The 20,551-nt window shown below is 44.7% G+C and overlaps 1 protein-coding gene across 1 annotated transcript in view; it reads left to right on the top strand.

Moving 5' to 3' along the window:
• LOC120404471 (cytosolic phospholipase A2 epsilon-like) overlaps window positions 1-20,551 on the top strand; it is a 33,199-nt gene that overhangs the window by 4,409 nt on the left and 8,239 nt on the right. The window contains 13 exon segments of the mRNA XM_039537094.1: window positions 395-531; window positions 943-1,074; window positions 3,728-3,768; window positions 4,540-4,582; window positions 5,598-5,670; window positions 7,652-7,821; window positions 7,944-8,030; window positions 9,269-9,306; window positions 9,989-10,124; window positions 17,154-17,290; window positions 17,737-17,959; window positions 19,014-19,128; window positions 19,516-19,653. Coding sequence (XP_039393028.1) covers window positions 395-531; window positions 943-1,074; window positions 3,728-3,768; window positions 4,540-4,582; window positions 5,598-5,670; window positions 7,652-7,821; window positions 7,944-8,030; window positions 9,269-9,306; window positions 9,989-10,124; window positions 17,154-17,290; window positions 17,737-17,959; window positions 19,014-19,128; window positions 19,516-19,653 — 1,470 coding nt within the window.

Raw genomic sequence — 20,551 nt, 5'->3', positions numbered from 1 at the left:
GAGGTTCCTTGTGCTCTCCTCCACACTGTGCCCATATGTTAGGGCGAGGCATAAATTGGTGCAATATAGCTATGTTCTGTCTCACAGGCTATTAAAAATATTCATGCTTTAAAAAATAAATAAAAAGCTTAATAATAAGAAAATAACTGCTTCATTGTATAGAATGGAAAACCTTCTTTAAAAAATGTGTTTATTGTGGCTCTTGTTGCAGTTCTACAAAGAAGAATCAATTTCCTCCTCTTCTCTGTCTCTATTATCTGGACTTGACTGGATATGTTGGACAGACATGAAGACTTTAATTTTGTTCAGTGTGTTCATTCCCTTAGTGCCAATAAGCACTGTATAAATTGCTATGTTGTCATTTAGCAAGGTTGTTTTTGTTTTTAATATGCAGTAAGCCAATCTGATTGCTATGTGACCCTCTGGCTGCCGACAGCTTCAGCCGAAAAGTTCTGGACTAAAACCATCAACAACTGCAAAGACCCAGTCTGGAATGAAACCTTCTACTACAGGATCCAGAGTCAGGTCAAGGTAAGGCCCTGAGAACTTCCTTCAATCTGTGCTCTAGAGAGATCCTGCCAGGTATCTCTCCTGCAGAAAGGGTGCAGGTAATGTTCCTGGCTGGCAGGAAGAGATGCAGAAAGATGTGAAATGACACATCTCAATTCAGAAGTTTGTCATCTTGCACCAGGCTGTGGAAGCCAAATGTCAGCCACATGCCTAGCTTTGGGCTGGGGAAAACCCACATTACTTAGAGGTAGAAGATGTTTTTTCAAAGGTAGATCTTTGCATCATTTCCTCATTCCTCCTCTCTCCCACCATACACTCTCTTTCTCTTTCTCCCTCTCTTTGTCACAAGATTTTTCCCCAGGATTCCCTGCTTTCTGGGCTCTGTGAAAGCCAGAATGCAGAATTTCTAAAATCACTCACCTCCTTTCCCAGAATGTGCTGGAGTTGGGTGTCTACGATGAGGATGATGTTACCCAGGATGATCACCTCTTCACTGTGCACTTTGATGTGGCTAAACTTCCACTTGGAGAAAGAGTTCTCATGTACTTTAAGTCTGACCCACAGGTGATGTATGAAATAACAGGGAGGGCTGGGTGAAAGGGACGCACTCTCCTGGGTTTTCTGCCTCCACTACTATTTGGAATGTATTACTGTTTTCCTTCCTGTGTATTGGATTGCCCACCATAGTAGTTTGTCATTCTAAGCCTCTGGAAAGGCCTCTTTGCTGTTGCTTCTTCCATTATACTCAAGGGGTTTGCCTCCGCGCTCTTGGGCAATGGAGGCTGGTGAAAGTGGGATGCTCTTTGCAAAGCAGTCTCTTTGATGAGTTTGCCACCAAAGATGACCCTAGTGGAGATTATTCTCCCCTCCAACAGGTATCACTCTAAGTTCTCAGTCACAATTTGTCGACACCAACCCAGCAATTATGAGGTAGTAACTCTGAGATCTGGAACTGATACTAGATTGTATCTAGTACTAGTTCACGCGTAGCTTATAATTATACACTGTGACATTAATTTTGGCACATGGCTACCTAAATGTCTAAATTGCACAGCCGATCACTTAAATTGACAACTAGCTGTATAAATTCCAATTTAGAATGCAAATTTGAAAGTCACGTCTGGAAAGTTGTATCTTTTTTTTTAGCAGGTTTCCTAAATGATCAATTGCAATGTAATATACAGCTGGTGTGAAGGGGCAATTAACAGGAAAGCTTAGTATCAAGAGATATAGCAGGTGTTTTATGTCCAAGCCACCGCACTGGCATTGGTACTGTCAGTGCTAAGGTAAAGAGTATTGGCTAGGTAGGAGAGATGAGAATATCCTTTATGTGTTCATGTGGAGAATCTCTGTGTACTTTTCACAATGCCCAGAGAGGTCAAAGCAACAGGAGCACAGGACTATAGTATTTATATGAAGTATCCCCACACAGACACGAACAATGAGAGCAGCTCCTGTTTTGCCAAATAATGTCAGGTATAGTGGAGGGGTTTTAAGACTAAAAAAAAAAAAAGAATTAGTCTGCATCTGCTGCAAAAAATTGAAGTTGACTTTGCCACAGCACTTTTTTTTCTGGGATCAGGTTTATACATGCAACAGGGCTTTTCTGAACCGGAAGCATTATCATGTTGTTCAGGTGTTCTTAACGTTTTTCATATCTTGGACCAAACCTGCTGGAGAGATTGTCACATTCTCCTCCCAACATCTCAATTGTGATCCCATTTGTGATCCCAAAACATGCCTGAGAGAGCTACAACAATTGCTTATATGCAAAAGTAATAGTTGGAAAGAATGTAGGTATGTTTTTAGCTGTCTTTAATGTGATAAGTGTATTGTCCTTTTAAAAAAGACTATACTAATCACACAGAATCCTTTCACTCTTCAATTATTCATCTCCTTTCTTCCCATCTGACCCTCCCACTCCTTTGGACATGGTTTCCTGCCAGCTGATCCCCTTCTTCTCCAGGCCCCATCCATGCTGCCCTAATTCCATATTTCCTTCTACTCTGCTGCTCTGGGCAGATTGCCAAGTGACCTTGTCCTCCTCTTCCACTGTTCCCCTGCATGTTTCTCAGGATATGTCTCCACTTCAAGCTGGGGGTGTCATTCCCAGCTCTGTTCGAGCCAGTGCACTGAAAAGAGAGTGTACCTGCGGAAGTGCGAGCAGTGGGAAATATCTCATTTGCAATGAGTGTAGCTGAATGCAGGTTAAGTTGAACAGGTTGAACTCTATTAAACACTCTGGACTGCTCTGTCCATGTGGCTGAGTTGCTTTCAGCCTAACTCCTAGCACTACCTCCTTTCCTGTTGTCCCCTCAAGAACAGTCCCTTAAGGGAACCTGGCCATCTGACTCTACTCCATTGATCATCATACATGAGGGGCTAACTGCTCTGAATATGTACGTACTGTCTTGGCCAGGCCGCAGCTACACTCTATTTTTAGAACGCTAGTTCAATCAGAGCTAGTGAGAGTACGTCTTCTCACGCTGGGACTCTCATCCTCCTTTCCCCTGTCTGAAGTGTAGACACATCCTGAGAGCAGTCTGTCTACACTGCAGCTGGGAGGTGTGATTCCCAATGCAGGAAGACAGGCTCATGCTAGCTCAGCTGAAGCTAGTGTGCTAAATATAGCCATGTGGAAGTTGCAGCACTGGCAGCAGCTTGAGCTAGCCACCCAAGCTCAGACCTAGGGGGTCAGGGAGGCTTGGGCTCAGGCGGGTAGCCCAGGCTGCGACATCCACACTGATATGTTTAGCATGCTAGCTCAGCTCAAGCTAGTGTGAGTCTGTCTGCCCACACTGGAAATCACACCTCCCAGCTGCAGTGTAGACATATGCTAGGAGGCTTCCTTCTATTGACAGCCTTTAGCTCCTCTCCCACTGATCGGTTGCAACTCCAGTCCCACTGGTGGCAGCGATCCCAGACAGCATCTCATTCCCCCCGCCCCTATTATGTGACAGCAGCTCCCAGTAGAGGAAGGCAAGCTGACACCTCTTCTTTGTTAACAGCTGCTTTTACAGACATCCAGGCTCTTCTTAGCAATAAAGAGCTGTAGTGCTTGTGTAAAAGCAGCTAGAAGCGAGGAGGAGAAGCCAACACCAAGTGATCTGACAGGTATCCATGGACCACCACTAAGTGCTCCACAGATCACTAGTAGTGAATGGGACACAGTTTGAGAACCTTTGGTATAATAATCACGTTAACTTTTTTTCTTCAGAGAAAGGAAGAGTTGGAGGTGGAATTCAGACTGGAGAATATGTAAGTAAAAGCCAAATGATATAGAATCTGTAAGGGACAGAAGCAACAATTCAGAGACTAATGAATGAATCAATTTCATTTGCCCAGAATGCATCATTCTTTGACACTACTACTAATAATAAGCATAGTTTACAGTGAGATTTATGGTATCTGTAATATCAAAGAATGGTGAATTCTCGGAGAATCATTAGTGAATCATGGACAGGCAGGAGAATTTCACAGAGGGGGAAGAAATATTAAAAAGCTAGTTACGTTTTTCATGTGCTGAATACCCATTAAGGTGTGATTAGTGGGACAGTCTTCACCTGCATCTGGTATTAACTCAAATTTCATTTTAGCTTCATAGTTTGTCTTTGAGAAAAATGGGGCAATACTGTCATCTTAATAGTATAATGGGATCTTCGATAAATGTTTTGTCAGTGTTTTGTCTGGAATCCTTCTTTTACATTTGGAATCTTGATCCAATGAAGCCAACTGTAATCTCATCTTAGTGAATGTCAGAAAACAATCACATGGTTTGGCCCAGCAGGAAATCTTTGTTAGCAGAACTTTGATGACTAGAATGGCATGAGCTATAGTGGTTGTGCCATGGCAAAGTGGTATAGGGAGACTTGCACCATGAGGCTTCTAGAATTATTCCTTCGTTCAGACACAACACTTCCAAAATTTAGCACAAAACTAAGATAAGGCAGACAGCAGTCGGGAGAAAAGTGTCTCATTAAATTATACTGCACCAGTTACTAAATATGCGCTTTTCATTTTGCTTCCTAGTTTGGATCCCTCTGAAACCATCGTTACTAATGGAGTTCTAGTGGTAACCTTTATGTTCTGTTATCTTTCTTGTCCTGTAACAGTACTCATAATGCAGGTGTGATGAGGTTTGCCAATTCTGATTGGATGTATTCATGGAGGTTTCATCACATGGCATAATCTTTAATTAAAGATTAAACTTTAATTGCTAGAGGCTCCAACCCTCGGTGGGACTAGAGAAACTGTGAGCTGCTTTGAAGTCAGCAAGCCAAGGCACACTCCTGCAGAGAGAGGCGGAGGCTGAAAATAGATGTGATTCCCCTCTTAGTCACCTGCCTCACACCATCTCCGCCCATGTGTTATGTTTGGAGAGCTATGACTGGAGCAGCTGTGAGATCCACCAAGCTAGCTCTCCTACAATATTGCAAAGTGACAACTCCTGGCAAAAATTGGGCGTGGTATAGTGGTGAGCTGCCTCACAGCCAGCGTTCTCACCCTATTTCCTGCAGTGGGAGGCACTGATATCTGTAAAGCTGTGAGCTCCCCCACAGATATTTTTATTCAGTCCCATCCTCTGAAACTGTATGAAATGGTGGAGGAACAATTTGCTTCCCCATAGTTTCTGTTCCTATACTATTCCCCAAAATTACTGACACTTAAACATTCATAACAATAACACTTCCCACAAGGGCTTTGCTTGCCAGAGATACTGGTTCTCTTAGTAGCTTTCTCTCATTATTTGTTTTTTTCACCTGAATTAGTCCTTTGTGGCCCTCCCCGTATCCTGAGAATGCTGTTAGTTTGGCGTGCCTCACACTCTTCAGAGGAGCTGTGTTATAAGTCACAACCACCCATCCATTCCTACAGCTGATGACTACATGTGGCTCCTTACAGTCATTCAGTTTAATTCATAATCGAATAGCAAGGTCATTGTAGAACATTTGGTTTTCCTAGGGGCTGAGCATGCTGCCTACATAGCACTCAATCTGTGCATCAATAGTAATACACTAGGATGGGAAATAGAACTTCAAACCATGATATTCTCCATCATGAACTGTTTTATTGTTCTGCTGTTACAGTCTCGCAAAGTCTGCTGTTTGGACATTCAGGTGGATGAGAAGAAGAAGGGAAAGAAGAAGAAGCCTTTATCACGTGAGATTATTGCTTCATTAATTGGTTATAAGTAACCAGATATTGATTCTACTATGGCAATCGGCCATTCTATGAATCATTAAAATAAATAAATGGAATAAAATAATATTTCCACATGATTCAACTTTCGTAAAATCAACTTTAAAATGAGTAATCTATGTTATTGGTTACATGGACTGCATCACATACATCTGTATAGTGAATGCCTTTAAAGTAACACTAAAGCTGAGATTTTAATCACATAAGGGTTAGAGTTATGATTCTGACAGCAACCTTAATTTTGTTCTCTTATATGAGCTGATGTCCATTACAAAAGGCTTTTCACTAAATGATTACATAGCTTAAGGGAAATAATTCAGAATACAACATATAGAAAAAAAGTACAATTTCTTTACATTACATTGTGTATTTCCAAGTATTGAATCATATTGTCCAGTATTAATGTAATCAGAGAGAAATCTGTCTAGGGCAAATATTCAAGTGTGTAGAATTAATATTGATTTTATAACTAGAATTGTCTGACCTATCTGTGATTAAAATCTCAAGCATGGTGTTGCAGTCATGTTGTTTTGACATATTCTTTCCTTTGTTTTTTTTATTTAAAAACATATTACAAAATGAGTGAAAACTTCCTGTTTGTTACCTCAGAATGTCTCCTTTAGAGGCCTTTTTACAGATTTAGTCTCAAATTTATTGTTCATTTTTATATTGTGCCCCATTGTGCTAGGCATTGTACAAACACACCTGTCTAAACTAGGGAAAAGACTTGTTTAAAAATACTTGTTAGTTAAGACATTGTAATTAACATATTTTTAAAGCCCATTAAGCACTTAGGCCCAGATGCTCAAAGGTATTTAGGCCCCTAACTCCCTTTGAAATCAAGCACCTAAATGCCTTTGGCCCTGGGCTGATCATGACCATTTTAAAGATGTGATATCCTGTCTATACTCAGTGTTAAGTAGTGTTTTAAAATGTGTTATTTTATCTGGGCCCACTGCTCTGGTGCACTGGCCGCACTAGCCGCTCCTGGAGTGACCTGGGGCCAGCTGCTCCAGCGGTCCCTGGGGACAGCCGCCATGGCCACTGCTAGGGAGGCCCCGGGCAGCTGGCTCCAGGAACTGCCTGAGCAGCAGCTGGTGCGGCTGGTCCCGCGGACTGATTGAGCAGTGGTCCTGGGGAGCATCTGAGTAGCAGTCCCAGGGGCTGTTCCAGGGCCAGCCACACCAGCTACAACTGGAGCAACCCAAGGCAGCTGGCTCTGGGGACCACCGGAACAGTGGCCAGTGTGGCTGACTTTGGGAAGCACCTGAGCAGCAGTCTTGGGGGTGCCCTGGGAACCCTTGAGCAGCAGCATTCTCGGGGTGGCTGAAGCAACCCCGGGGGCACCCAGAGGCCTCTGAAGAGTGGTCCCTGGGAGCACCAGCTAGGAGACAGTCAACCCCCAGCACTGGAGCAGGTCCTCCCAGCATGGGACCTCAGAGCAGTGGGGCCCCAGAAGTAGAGATTTAGTCAGGGGTATTTTTGGTAAAAGTCATGGACAGGTCACGGGCTGTTAATTTTTTTTTATTACCCTGACCTGTTCATGACTTTTACCAAAAATACTCATGACTAAATCTTAGCCTTACATATGGTACATTAGTATAGATTTGCTGTTTTGGAATCAAATAGAAGCAAATAAATGGTTCCCATAGCGCAAAAAACCCGATGTATCTGAGCCTCTTCTTGTGAAACTTCATTTTATCCTAATTTCTGTCAATACCTCTAGGGTCAATTACCTATCCCAAAATTTCCTTGATTACCCAACCCCCTATTTCTCTAAATATTATAATAGAATAATATTGATCAATAAATGGTCTCTTTGAGCTCAGTGTAGAGAACTTCTAATCAGTTTAATGAAGGGGTTTTTTTTAATACCCTTATAATGCTATGTTTCCAGTCCAATAATAGTAACTTCTCTGTGTGCTTTGTCTCATTCCTTTAGGGAAAGACATCTCCCTCACAGTGAAAGGATCCCATGAAGAGACCCAAGACCTTACATTGGCCTCTGATCCCATCATTAGATCCTCATGTCCCACTAAGTTTCACTATGTCAAGTATAAGCAGCCAGCATTGGATGTTATTCTACCAAAGCAGAAACCACGTTACTCCTTTGTAAGTTATCATTGGCCTTAATAAACTTAGTAGTAACTTTAAAGAAACACATGCATTAGATAGCAACATTAATCTATCTTCATTTTACTCCTTGTGATATAAACTTGTATGTATTTCTTCAGCGTAGCTGTTCCTATAACACAAAGGCAGACTCGCCAAATGTGGCTCTCAATTCACTTCCCACAGGAGAGAAAGTAACAATAGCAGAGGTGAGTGCCTATTGTTAGTCCTTAGGAATAAACACTGATCTATATCTGGATTATTACCCGTGTAACAATAATGGCCTAGATTGCCTCCTTCCTTGGAAAAAATAATGGAAAGGGGATAAGAGGAGGAGGAGATTGAAGATAATCCCCTCAATGAGTTTTTCTGGCATTATCCTTATGGTGAAAGAGGTTAGGGAAATTTGATTTCAAAGGCTATGCTCCTTCCCAGCTCCATGAATCTTGGGAGCCAGATCTCTGTCTGTCCCATAATGGTCACCTGACTCTCCATGTGTTCTGTTGTCTCTGACAGTGGAGCTCCAGCTGTAGCCATGCAACTATAGTGCTCCGGAATACAATCATTGGAACCATTGTTCCGGAATGCAATCTTGTATTTAGGTACCTGGGATTGGGAGTTCCAAGATTCCAAACTCATTGCAGTGGGCCTAAGTGAATGGAAGATGGAGGACAATGGCTGATATAGCAGAGATTTCGGCCCAGTACACTGGTGCAGTTGTCTGAAAACGCTGGGAAGTTGGGAACTCCTGATTTATTCTATGATTCTGAAATGTTATGGGGATTAACAATATGCTTTATGATTATGTAAACCCATGTTAAAGGGCCACAGTTAAGTGATATTGCTAAGAGCCAAAATTTAACTTTGGAAAAGAAAAACCACTACTACTCACAAAAATCCTGTATTCTACAAAAGCTAATAGCTATAATGAGATTTTCATGATTAGCCAAATAAGTCACCTTGAACTGTCATTTATATCACCAATTCTCAACCAGTGCTTGCCTCTTCAGGCTTTTGTGAGTGATGCTCTAGACATTCCATCCTGATCTTAATGATAAATCACTGTGCTAGGTCTTGGGGCACTGCCGCTCATCTCCTCCTGTCCAGGGGGTGGGCGTGGGGGCATTCTAACTAACCATGGAACTTTGGCAGCACCAGATTTCTGGTGGGTTATAGATCACACACAGGCGCATTGGAGGAGACAAACACTAGCTAGTACAGCCAAGGTGTTCATCTGTTTAAAACGGTACAGTCACTGGAAAATGCTGAGAATTACTGAGCAGCTTTACAGAGAATAAATTAGTGGTGTTGAATCCATATACATAGCATCTCAGGTAGGTGTCTGCATTGCTGAAAAGGGACAAGATAAAACTCACTCAAAAGCTGAAGGGAGGGGAAACCTTAAAAATGTGATGGCATTTAAGGTATTTGTATTCTTGGTTTTCAGGATAAAAAATTTGATTTGTATGTGAAGGCTACAGACTGGTAAGAGATCCATCCTATTTAGATGTTAATGATTTTGTCAGCTAAATTCTGCTCTCTCCCTGTCTGTTTATGAGAAAAAGTCTGTTTACTGTATGTCAACAATTCGTGCAAAGACATTAAAAGCACACAACTTTTAATTCCTTTAGATGGAAAGCTGGAACTTTATATATTAAAAAGAACACAACATATACTGTACCCAAGATTTTCATCAGTTTCATGAGACTCATGTATGAGATAGAAGTAGTGGCAGAGTTAGCAATTTCGAATCTGTATTTATCCTGTTATGTTGGTTTCCTGTTCAGCACAATCCATAATCTCTCATGATGCTGTTTAGATATAAAGTTGATCAGTTACAGTCAGCAAAGCTTGTTCTATTACAGCTCTCGAAAAGGCATAGGGCTTTAATAACAGCCACCAGCTTATGTCTAAAATATAGCAGGATCCTCCTGGTAGCACCTTCAGAAATTACTTATAGGAATTAATTTCCTCCTTTTTTTTCTTGCTTTTCTCTCTCTCTTGTTCATGTTACATCAGTTTGTCTATATAGGAGTGTGGGAAAGACTCTTTTGTCAGATTGACTCTTTTTGGAAATGGTTGATTGTCTGCACTGTACGTTCTAAAATTGACTATCAGTAACAACATGCAATATGTGTGCCTGTGTTTTTCCTGGTCTGTGTTCCAGCTCAGAAGACCTAGACGTGCGCTTAGGGTTTGACTTGTGCAGAGAGGAACAGGATTTCCTCTGTAAAAGGAAGAAATATGTTGCTGCTGCTCTGAAAAAGGTTCTCCAGCTAGAGGAGGACCTGCAGGATGATGAGGTATGTAGGATAGAATCCCAGATCTTCCTCCTCAGCTAAAATGACCACTCAGCAACTGGACACCGAATGTGACACGTTTACTATTATCAAAACTTCTGAATGGTCAGGATGCCCTTGATTCAAGCGGTGGCCCTCTGATACCAGCATTCACATCCATCACATCAGTAGACTCAGTTGTCTTATCCCTCCCCTCCTCTGTCTCCAACACACTTGACTCCTTTGCCACACAAAGCCCATCCCAATAAACCTCAGCCATGGCGCATTCCAAAAATCTGCTTCCTCCTTTCCTGTTCTCATGTCACCAAAAGCCTGTGGTCCCACAACAAAGGCTCTTAAGCAAACTGTGCAGTCCTGGGATAAGAAGGAAGGTCCTCTCATGGATCAGTAACTGGTTAAGAGATAGGAAACAAAGCATAGGAAAGAAATGGCCAGTTTTCACAGTGGAGAGAGGTAAATAGCAGGGTCACCCAAAGATTTGTACTGGGTCTAGTGCAGTTCAACATAGTCATGAATGATCTGGCAAAGGGGGTAAACAGTGAGGTGACAATGTTTGCAGATGATACAAAAGAGTGAAGTCCAAAGCAGACTGTGAAGAATTACAAAGGGATCTCACAAAACTTGGTGACTGGGCAACACAATGGCAGATGAAATTGAATGTTGAAAAATGCAAAATAATACACAATGGAAAACATGATCCCAACTATACATACATAATGATGTGATCTAAATTAGCTGTTATCACTGAAGAAAGATTCTGGAGTCATTGTGGATAGTTCTCTGAAAACATTTGCTCAATATGCAGCAGCAGTCAAAAAGGCTAACAGAATGTTAGGAACTGTTAGGAAAGGGATAGATAATGAGTCAGAAAATATCATAATGCCATTATATAAATCCATGGTACACACAAGAGTTGGATACTCCGTACACTTCTGGTCATCCCATCTCAAAAAGTTATATTAGAATTGGAAAAAAGAATTTGGAAAAAAATCAATAAATGAGAATTGCCAGAGAAGGGAAACAACAATATGGAACAACTTCCATATGAGGAGAGATTAAAAAGATGGGGACCATTCATCTTACAAAAGAGACAACTAATAGGAAAGGCTACAATTGTGTCATAGAGGTCGCAGAAGTCATGGAATCCATGACTTCCAGAAACCTCTGACTTCAGCCCACAGCGGCTGGGAGCTGCAGGGTCTCCTTGCCATCTGTGGTGGTTGGGAGCTGCGGGGTACCATGGGGACCAGCTCTGAGCCGCTGTGGTTAGGGTGACCAGGTGTCCATTTTTTTACCAGAATATCTGGTTGAAAAGGGATCCTAGCAACTACGGTCAGCACCACTGACGGGGCCATTGACTGTTCAGTTGGCGGTGCCACACAACCGGGCTGGAAGGCTCCCTGCTAACCTCTGCGCTGCACAGCTCCCGGAAAGCAGCCAGCATGTCTCCTCTCTGGCTCCTATGGGTAGGAGCAGCCAGGGGGGCCTGCACACTGCCCCTGCCCCAAACTGCCAGACAGGGCAGCATGCAGAGCCACCTGGCCATGCCTCCACATAGGAGCCAGAGAGGGGACATGCCATTGCTTCTGGGAGCTGCTTGAGGTAAGCGCTGCCTGGAAACTGCACCCCTGACCCCCTCCCATGCCCCATTCCCCTGTCCCAGCCCTAATCCCTCTCCTGCACTCCAAACACCTTGATTCAAACTCAGAGCACCCTCCTACATCCCAAACCCAACATCCCCAGCCCCATACCAGAGCCTGCACCCCCAGCTGGAGCCCTCACCTCAACCAACCCCCTGCCCCAGCCCTGATACCCCTCCAGGCCTCTGAACCCCTCGGTTTCAGCCCAGAGCACCCTCCTACAGTCAGTCTATCAGCAGGGGCGGCTCTACAAATTTGGCCGCCCTAAGCAATCATGCCCGGGAGGCGCCCCCGAGCCGCGGGAGCAGCGGACCTGCCGCGGGCGTGACTGCGGAGGGTCCGCTGCTCGCGCGGATCAGCTGGACCTCCCGCAGCTGCGGACGGTTAGCTGGTCCGGCAGCTCCAGTTGAGCTGCCGCAGTCATGCCTGCGGGAGGTCCAGCCGAGCCGCGGGACCAGTGAACCGTCCGCAGTCATGCCTGCGGCAGGTCCGGTCGTCCCGGGGCTCCGGTGGACCTCCCGCAGGCATGACTGTGGCAGGTCCACCGGCCCAGCCTGCCGCCCCCTGGGAAAGGGCCGCCCCAGGCGGGTGCTTGCCCCGCTGGGCTCTAGAGCCGCCCCTGTCTATCAGGCAGCTTAGCTGGCTCATTAGGGGTGTCAGGAGTACTGAGCAGTGTTAACTGCAGGGCCTTACTCCTGCCACTGGAGTAGTGGGCAGGTCTGGGTTCCCCTATTGGCCACAAACAAAGCAGCATAAATCCCACAAAGGGGGCAGGGCTGAACTAGGAACCCAAAGAAAGGGCTGCATTTAAAGGAGACCGGAGTCAGGACAAATAGACTGTTCATTTATTAGACAGTTTAATACCCCTGAAGGGATTCATTTGGGCTTTGTGACTCAGTTGGAGGGCCAAGCCATGGAAGACTTGCCAAGTGAGGTTGACAAAGCTACAGGCGGTGACAGCAGCGGAAAAAGCTTGTAGTATTGCAGCAGCAGCAGCAGGACTCGCGCAAGAAGTGAGTGCCCCTCCCCATTACAATTAGTAATTACTACATTCTTCCACATCCCCTTTATGCTTGAAGATAGAGACCAATATGCTCTTCCCCCAATAGTTGGATAATTTTTCAGTTTGGAGGATTAATTTAAGGATGTTCATCATCACCACCACTGCCTGATAGCCCAGTGATTTAAATACCTCAAATGCTACATGATCTGATCCCTCTGCCTTCCCATGTGTCATCATATTTAATGCAGTCTGACTCACTAACACAGTGATAGCTCTTGTGAGGTTGTTGTTTGCCCATACTTAGCGCAATGATTTCCTCAGGTTCTCTCCCTTGAGCAGTTTCTCATAAAACCACTGACCTCTCCTAATGATTTTGCTATCTTCCACCAGTACTCTTCCATTTTTGTCTTTGATACACTTCACAACTCTCAGATCCCTAGTGCTTCATTGTCTGATCTTTGCTAACCTCTATATTCATTTTTGCCCTTCCTTCCTCAATAATCCTACATATAAAGCTTTAAGTGCCTGATCCTTAGCTTCTGCAACCAGTATTTTCATCTTTCTCTTTACCAGCCTATATTCCTCATAACTGTCCACTATTCTTATTTCTGCCATCACTTAAGCCTTCCCTCCTTTTTTCTTTTCTGTTTCCTGCACATCATTAGACCACTACCATATCTTCTTTCATTTGTCAACACACAGCTTGTGAGCTTTCTGTGTTACCTGTGGATATTTTTCTCCAAACCTCATTGGTATCATCATGGCTGGTTTGGTCATTGTCTGACCAATATAGAAATCTCAGACTAACTTCCCTGTCTGCAGGCCTCTACCACTTTATCCTTTGTTCCACAGCTCATCTTTTAGTGCCCCCCCTTGCCGCCCATTGCCTTTTTCACCCAGAAGTCTGTTACATGCAACCTATGTTGCTCTGCAATCTGCTCTCCTGGGATCACTTTACAGTCTCACATTTTTTTAGATCTCTTCTTGTCAGGAAATAATCAGTCTGGGACCTGTTGGCACTGCTCCAGTATATAATTAAGTGCTTCTCCCTCTTTGTGAAATATATATTGGCAACAATCAGGCCATGGGCTCTGGCTAACTCCAAGATATCCTCACCAGCTTCATTTCTGGTACCAAAACTTCATCCTCTGGCAGTCATTATAGCTCTCACTGTGTTCTCTCATAGCTATTGAAATCTGCTCTGATAATCAGGCACTCAGCATGTGGTACTTCACTCATCACTTGGCCCAATGCTTTGTGGAACTCTACCTTCTCCTCTCTCATATAGCCAATGTGTGGAACAGATCAGCATATACCATAAAAGTTTTGGTTTCCTGTCAGTGCTGTTCTAACTTTCATCAGCTGGTCACTCTTTCTTTGGATGTCCACTATCACATCCAGTAATATTTCTGCTACTGTTATTCCTACTCTATTCTTCTTTGCTGCTGCGCATCATCTTGTAGCCTCCTTGATGTACGTGGATTTCAATCCCTTCCATTTTGTCTCTTGTATACAGACAATGTGCACTCTCCTTCCCTTCATCATCTCGACTACTACTTTTTGTTTCCTTTTCATTGTTCCCACATTCAGGGAAACAAGATGTTACTCTTAGGCTTGCTATTTTTAGCCATATGTGCCACAATGTGGTAAGTTGGCCATTTTCCACAGTCGTCAGACAAAGAGGTTGTGTGTCACTTCTGGGTTGGGTGACCATATTTCCCTATGGTGAATACAGAACACCTGGTAAAATTACTCATACTCAAGTGAGTTCAATGGCAATCAGTCAGAACTATGCAATACAAACATTCAAATTAACATCAAGTTGACTGAGCTCCTGTTGAAAAGAATTACTGTGTAGTTGGATTCTTTTTATTTACCTTCTTATCAGTAAGGCTTTATGGTTAATACGGGGAGGGGTGACACTCCCCCCCCCCCAACCTCCCGTACACCTCTCTCACATAGGGGGAGTGACCGACCTACCCAGCCCTCCCTGACCGGCGCTCTCCACCCTCCATGCCTGACTGGGCCCCCATGATGGATCCGCCTTTCCTGGCATGTGGGGGGGGGACGGGACCGCAGGGTGACATGCCGCCCCACCCCAGATTTCTGCCAGGGTTCACACCAGAATGTGGCCAGCCACAGCCTTTCGGCACTGTGTGGGAGGGAAGGGACGAGAGCTGCTTCCAGACACAGGGGAGGAGGAGCGGGGGGAAGGGATGACCTGGCAAATGTCTTTGCAGAGCTCATCTCTTCTCTCCCCTTGTCCTTTCCTGCTTGCACAGTGTCAAAAGGCAGATAACACCTCCAGGCTGCTGCTGGCCACCAACATAATCCAGACTCCTCCGGCTACAGCGCGGGCAGGAAGGGGTTAAGCCCTAAGGATGCACTGTGCACCAGGGCCCAAGGAACCTGACTGCAGGGGCTTCATGGAACCAAGTCAGAGAGGTGGCTCAGCAGGGGAGGGTGCCTAGGGGACGGAGCAGCCCTGCGCTCCCTGTGGGCAGGACCAAGGGTGGGGGTGGGTGGATGAAGAGGATGCTAAGCCCCTGCTCCCAGGGCTGCTGTGAAGCCTGTAGGTTCAGGGTGGGGACAGGCTGGAGATTGCTCCTCCCCACACACACTCCAGAGCTTGTCTGAGGGGCGGAGAGGCTTCCCCTTGCCAGCACTGCACAGGGCATTGGCACATGCATGGCTTGGCTCCTCCTGGGCAGTGCCCTGGGCCAGAGGGTCTTGGGCTTTCCCAGGGCACCGGCCCAGCCAGAGGTGGTGGGGGAAGGAAGGAGCCTGCCAGCCAGGCTGTAGGTGAGCTGAGCGCTCTGACCAGGGGCGGGTTCTCCGCACAGCGCTGGGAGCGGGATGTGCCCTGCTGTGGAGGAGCAGAGGGGTTGGGGGGGGCAAAGGGGCAAAGCAGGGAGAGGACAGCAAGAGCGGGAGCACGTAAAGGGCCGATTGGTGGGCAGCAGAGGCAACACGTAACTGGCTGCTGCCTAGTGCCTGCCCACACTCACCAGCCACTGCAGCTCGCAGCATACAGCCAGCACCGACCGGAAATGGGACGTCCGTCAGGGGGGTGGATCCCTGCTGGCTGAGAGCCCATGCACAGCAGTGGCTGCGCTGACAGACTAGCAGGGGGAGCAGTTGGCCCCGCGTGCTGCATCTTTCCCCCGTCACCAGCCTTGCACACCCGCCCCCATCATCGGTCACTGGACCCCCACCCCTAACTCACTGCTGATGGGCAGGTGGCTGGCAAGCAGGGATCCGTCCAGCAGCAGGACCCACCAGTACTGATGTGGGGGAGACAGAAAATATGGGACAATTTGCCCATTTTTAAGAAAAAGTTGGGACACCTGCAGGAATATGGGACTGTCCCTTTAAAAATGGGACATGTGTCCCCCAGAAGTAGGGTGATCAGCTTACCCTTTGTACTGATAGACTTGTTAAAGATGAAGGCCTGTGGAACATGTGCAAATGACACAGCTTTTACAAACTGGCTAGCCACGCTTGACATTCTCGGTTTGAAATTGGAGTTTTTCCTTCTCCTAGGTGGACTGCCTGCATGGCTAGTGAGCCCCATCTGCCTGGGGCAAGCCACTCATAATGCACCAGACCCCCATCCTTCACACCCCCACTTCCAGTTAAAAATGCCTCTGCCATGAGAAGGCAAGTGGTAGGGGGTTGACTGTTAGAAGCTATGTATTGAGACAGCCAGATGAGGCAGTGGTGGGCAACTTGCAGCCTGTGGGCTGCATGTGGCCCGTCAGGGTAATCCGCTGGCAGGCTGCGAGACAGCTTGTTTACACTGACCGTCCACAGGCATGGCTGCCCGCAGCTCCCAGTGACCACGGTTCGCCGTTCCTGGCCAATGGGAGCTGCGGGAAATGGTGGCCAGCATGTCCTTGCGGCCTGTGCCGCTTCCCGCAGCTCCCAGTGGTTGAGAACAGCAAACTGCAGCCACTGGGAGCTGCGGGTGGCCATGCCTGCAGACGGTCAATGTAAACAAACTGTCTTGCGGCCTGCCAGTAGATTACCTTGATGGACTGCATGCAGTCTGCAGGCTGCCCACCACTGTTCTAGGCAGAGCTCATCCTTCAACCCATCTTGGCCACAAAAACTCTTTTTAGTAGAAACAAAAGCAACTGAACTTATAATAAGTCCTTCCCTTCTCTATTCCAAATAGAGAGGGCCTGAGCTACTGAGGTTGGGTCCAAATCAGATTCTAAACTTCTCGACTGTTCAGGAGTGTGTGTAAGTGTTTCAGTTTTGACCCTGTCAGAAGAGAGACTACAGTTGTGATTTGGAACTGGATTGAGTCTAGTGTTCCATTTCAGATTCTCTAAATGTTCATATATCATTTGCTTTGCAGTAACTTGCTGTCTTTGTATTGAACAGATTCCTGTGGTGGCAATCATGACAACAGGTGGTGGAATGAGATCACTGACAACGACATATGGCAGTCTACTGGGTCTCAAGAAGTTAAATGTCATAGACTGTGCTATGTACCTGACTGGCTTGTCTGGCACGACATGGTAAGGAAGACATGAGCAGAGTTTCTCTATGCTGCTGATACAATGATCTATGCTAAAGAAATATTATGGAGCTGCCAGTAGCAGCTCCCCCATAGCCAGCATTGTGACCCAAGGCCTATTTTTGATCCATTTATAACTTTGCCAGAAAAATCTCTTTTTGGAGTGGGAAATTCTTCTAGTTAGTGTCAGCACAGAAGTATATGTTTAAAAAATATTTTAGGGAAATTGGCCAGCGATTTTAAATTTACCAGGCAGGGGAAATGTACTGTTTGTGATTTAAAAAAATGTAATTTTGGGGGGGAACCTAGAACTCAAAGGCAGCATAGATTTAGGACATGAAACCTTTTGTGACGTTTACATTAACCCTTCAAATTGAAAACGTTAAGTTTAGCACCTTCTCTAATAAAAGCCTCCGTTTGTTTTTTCCCCTTCAATATATTTCCCAGGACTATGGCAAATTTGTACAGAGATGCTGATTGGTCACAGCAGGATCTGTCTGGGAAAATCAATGAAGCTCGAAAACATGTGACCAAATGCAAGATGGGTTCTTTTTCCATGGAGCGTATGAAGTATTATAACAAGCAGCTGTGTCAGCGGAAACAAGAAGGACACAGAACATCTTCTATAGATCTGTGGGGGCTCATTGTTGAATATTTGTTACATGATGGGGTACAGTATGTCAAAGCATGGTTTTATTAAATCATTATGGTGATTAATATTGCACTAATAATCTTATCTCTATGGCTGAGGAAACACTTCCCTTAAAAGCCACTCAGTTTTCAGAGGCTTATAACTTTCTGACACTGACCCATTTGGGACAATATTTTTTCATGCTTCTTCTGAATGCAGCGGGGTGTGTGAAAACCTACTGTTTTCACTAGTAGGTTTTTGGATGCTTTTTACTGGAAAAATCACATTTTGAAAAAGTAATAGTTAAGTGCTGTAGGTATATTTTAAAGATGTTTTCTTTAGAAATAATGAAATTATAAGTGTTTTAGAACAGCAAACAGTAGACTATTATCCACTCATTTTTCACAGCACGTGCAATTGCATTACTCCTGATACATGCATGCCCAATCCTGTGTATAGCTGCAGTATTGTACATTAAACTAGGATGTCAGCTGGTTATGAAACTCATTTTTAACTTAGACCACTCCAGAGCCTCTATGCTGTAGAAAGAACAGGAGCACTTATGGCATCATAGAGATTAACAAATTTATTTGGGCATAAGCTTTTGTGGGCTACAGCCCATGTCATTGGATGCATGTAGTGGAAAATACAGTAGGAAGATATACACACAGAGAACATGAAAAAATGGGTGTTACCATACACACTATAAGGAGAGTGATCGGTTAAGGTGAGCTATTATCAGCAGGAGAGAAAAAGAACTGTTTGTAGTGGTAATGAAAATGGCCACTGTAGGCATCTCTTTCTCCTTTTTAGCCACTCCTATCATGTTGGTCTGAAAGTGCCATCAAATCATGTACCATATAGTTATCAAGAATTTGCTGCCACCATGGTTGTCAGCTGTTCCTGGGAATTTTGGCAAGTATGGAAGATCCCAGACATATTAACCGCTGCACACAATTCAGTCATACAATGGAAAACATGGCTGAAATGCAGGCATTTTACTGCATTCCAAGTACAGATATAGTGAGTAGATTCCTATTTCAGTTCCTTTCCCCCACCCCCTTTAATTTAGCTACTTTTCTTGTAAAAACAGAAAGACAACCATAAACTCTCAGATCAGCGACAGGCAGTGGATCAGGGTCAGAACCCACTGCCCATCTACGTGGCAATCAATGTCAAGGACAACTATAGCACTTTGGATTTCAAAGGTAAAGATATTCCGGAGATGTACTTGATCTTAAATCTAGGAGGTGGCTCAGTATTGTGTGTAAGACCTCATATAGATTACATAAAACCCCCTCTAAATTAAAGACCGGACCATGGCCTGGTAAAAATTGGCATAGTTCCACTGAAGTCGATGGAGCTACATCAGCTTACACCAGCTGGCTTTTTGTAATCGCTAGTTTTAATTTTTGTGGTGTTTCTACATTTCTGGTGTTTGTGCTGGATCGGAAATAACTTTCAGTGGTTCAACCTTTTTCTAATGCCTTGTATCCATTTGATAACAGCATAACTCTTTATCCTCAGCCAGGGTCTGCTCTAAAAGATTTTTTGGGGTTTTGTTTTTGTCTTTTTGTTTGTGACTCTGTTTACAGAATGGCTGGAATTCACCCCCTATGAAGTTGGATTCATGAAATATGGAGCTTTCATTCGCTCTGAGGACTTTGGAAGCGAGTTTTTCATGGGTCGGCTGATGAAGAGGATCCCAGAATCCCGGATCTGCTACTTGGAAGGTGATTTATTGCCTGGAAAAATGTCAAACTAATAAAAAACACAATTGATTACATAAACCAGCCACTGGTGAGTCACTGCTGTGTGATTGGTAGCAATGGTACAGTATCACCTGCCAGAATATATGCCAGTACCACACATGAATTAATATTTAATAAAGTGGTTTCTTTTGTATTGTTAAAGCAGAAAACTTAAAATAATAGGTGAATGGCAACTACTAGACTTTAAACATTTTCTATCTGAAATTTTCTAACTGTTTTTGCATAACAATACAGTTTACTACCAGTCCATGAGTAAAATCCTGGCCCCTGTGGAGTCAATAGGATTTTGCCATTTATTTCAACTGGACCAGGATTTTGTCCAGAGGCCAAATCTACACTGTGCACTAGGGGTGTGATTCCTAGCTCGCACACACATATGCTAGCTCTCATCTGAGTTAGTATGCTAAAAATAGTGTCACCACAGTGGCAGTGGTGTCATGGTCTAGCCACCCTGAATATATACCTAGGGGTTTCAGGCAGGTTTGTACTTGAGGTAACTAACCTGTGCTGCTGCTACACATGCTACTGTGGCTACACTCCTGTTTTTAGTGCATTAGCTCAGATGAGAGCTACTGCAAGTATGTGTACTTAAGCTGGGACTCACACCCTGAGCTCGCAATGCAGATGTAGCCCAAGCGTCTTGAGTTTAATCTCTTAAACATGGTCTTAATCCAGAATTTTAACTCAGATGGCTATGTCTTTGTGTGTGTGTGTGTGTGTGTGTGTGTGTGTGTGTGTAGTCCGTCGGTGCGACGATGACGTTTTCATGCTCTCTTTTTGTGGATTCTGCAGTGACTCTGAAGTCCCAAGCGTGATGTGCATGCTCATGAGCATATAGGGCAGAAAAGGTCATTGGGGA

The sequence above is a fragment of the Mauremys reevesii genome, linkage group 4, assembly GCF_016161935.1.
Source record: "Mauremys reevesii isolate NIE-2019 linkage group 4, ASM1616193v1, whole genome shotgun sequence".
NCBI classification, from domain to species: domain Eukaryota; kingdom Metazoa; phylum Chordata; order Testudines; family Geoemydidae; genus Mauremys; species Mauremys reevesii.
Note: the sequence above shows the minus strand (reverse complement) of the source record. Positions and strands in the feature narration are given on the sequence as shown.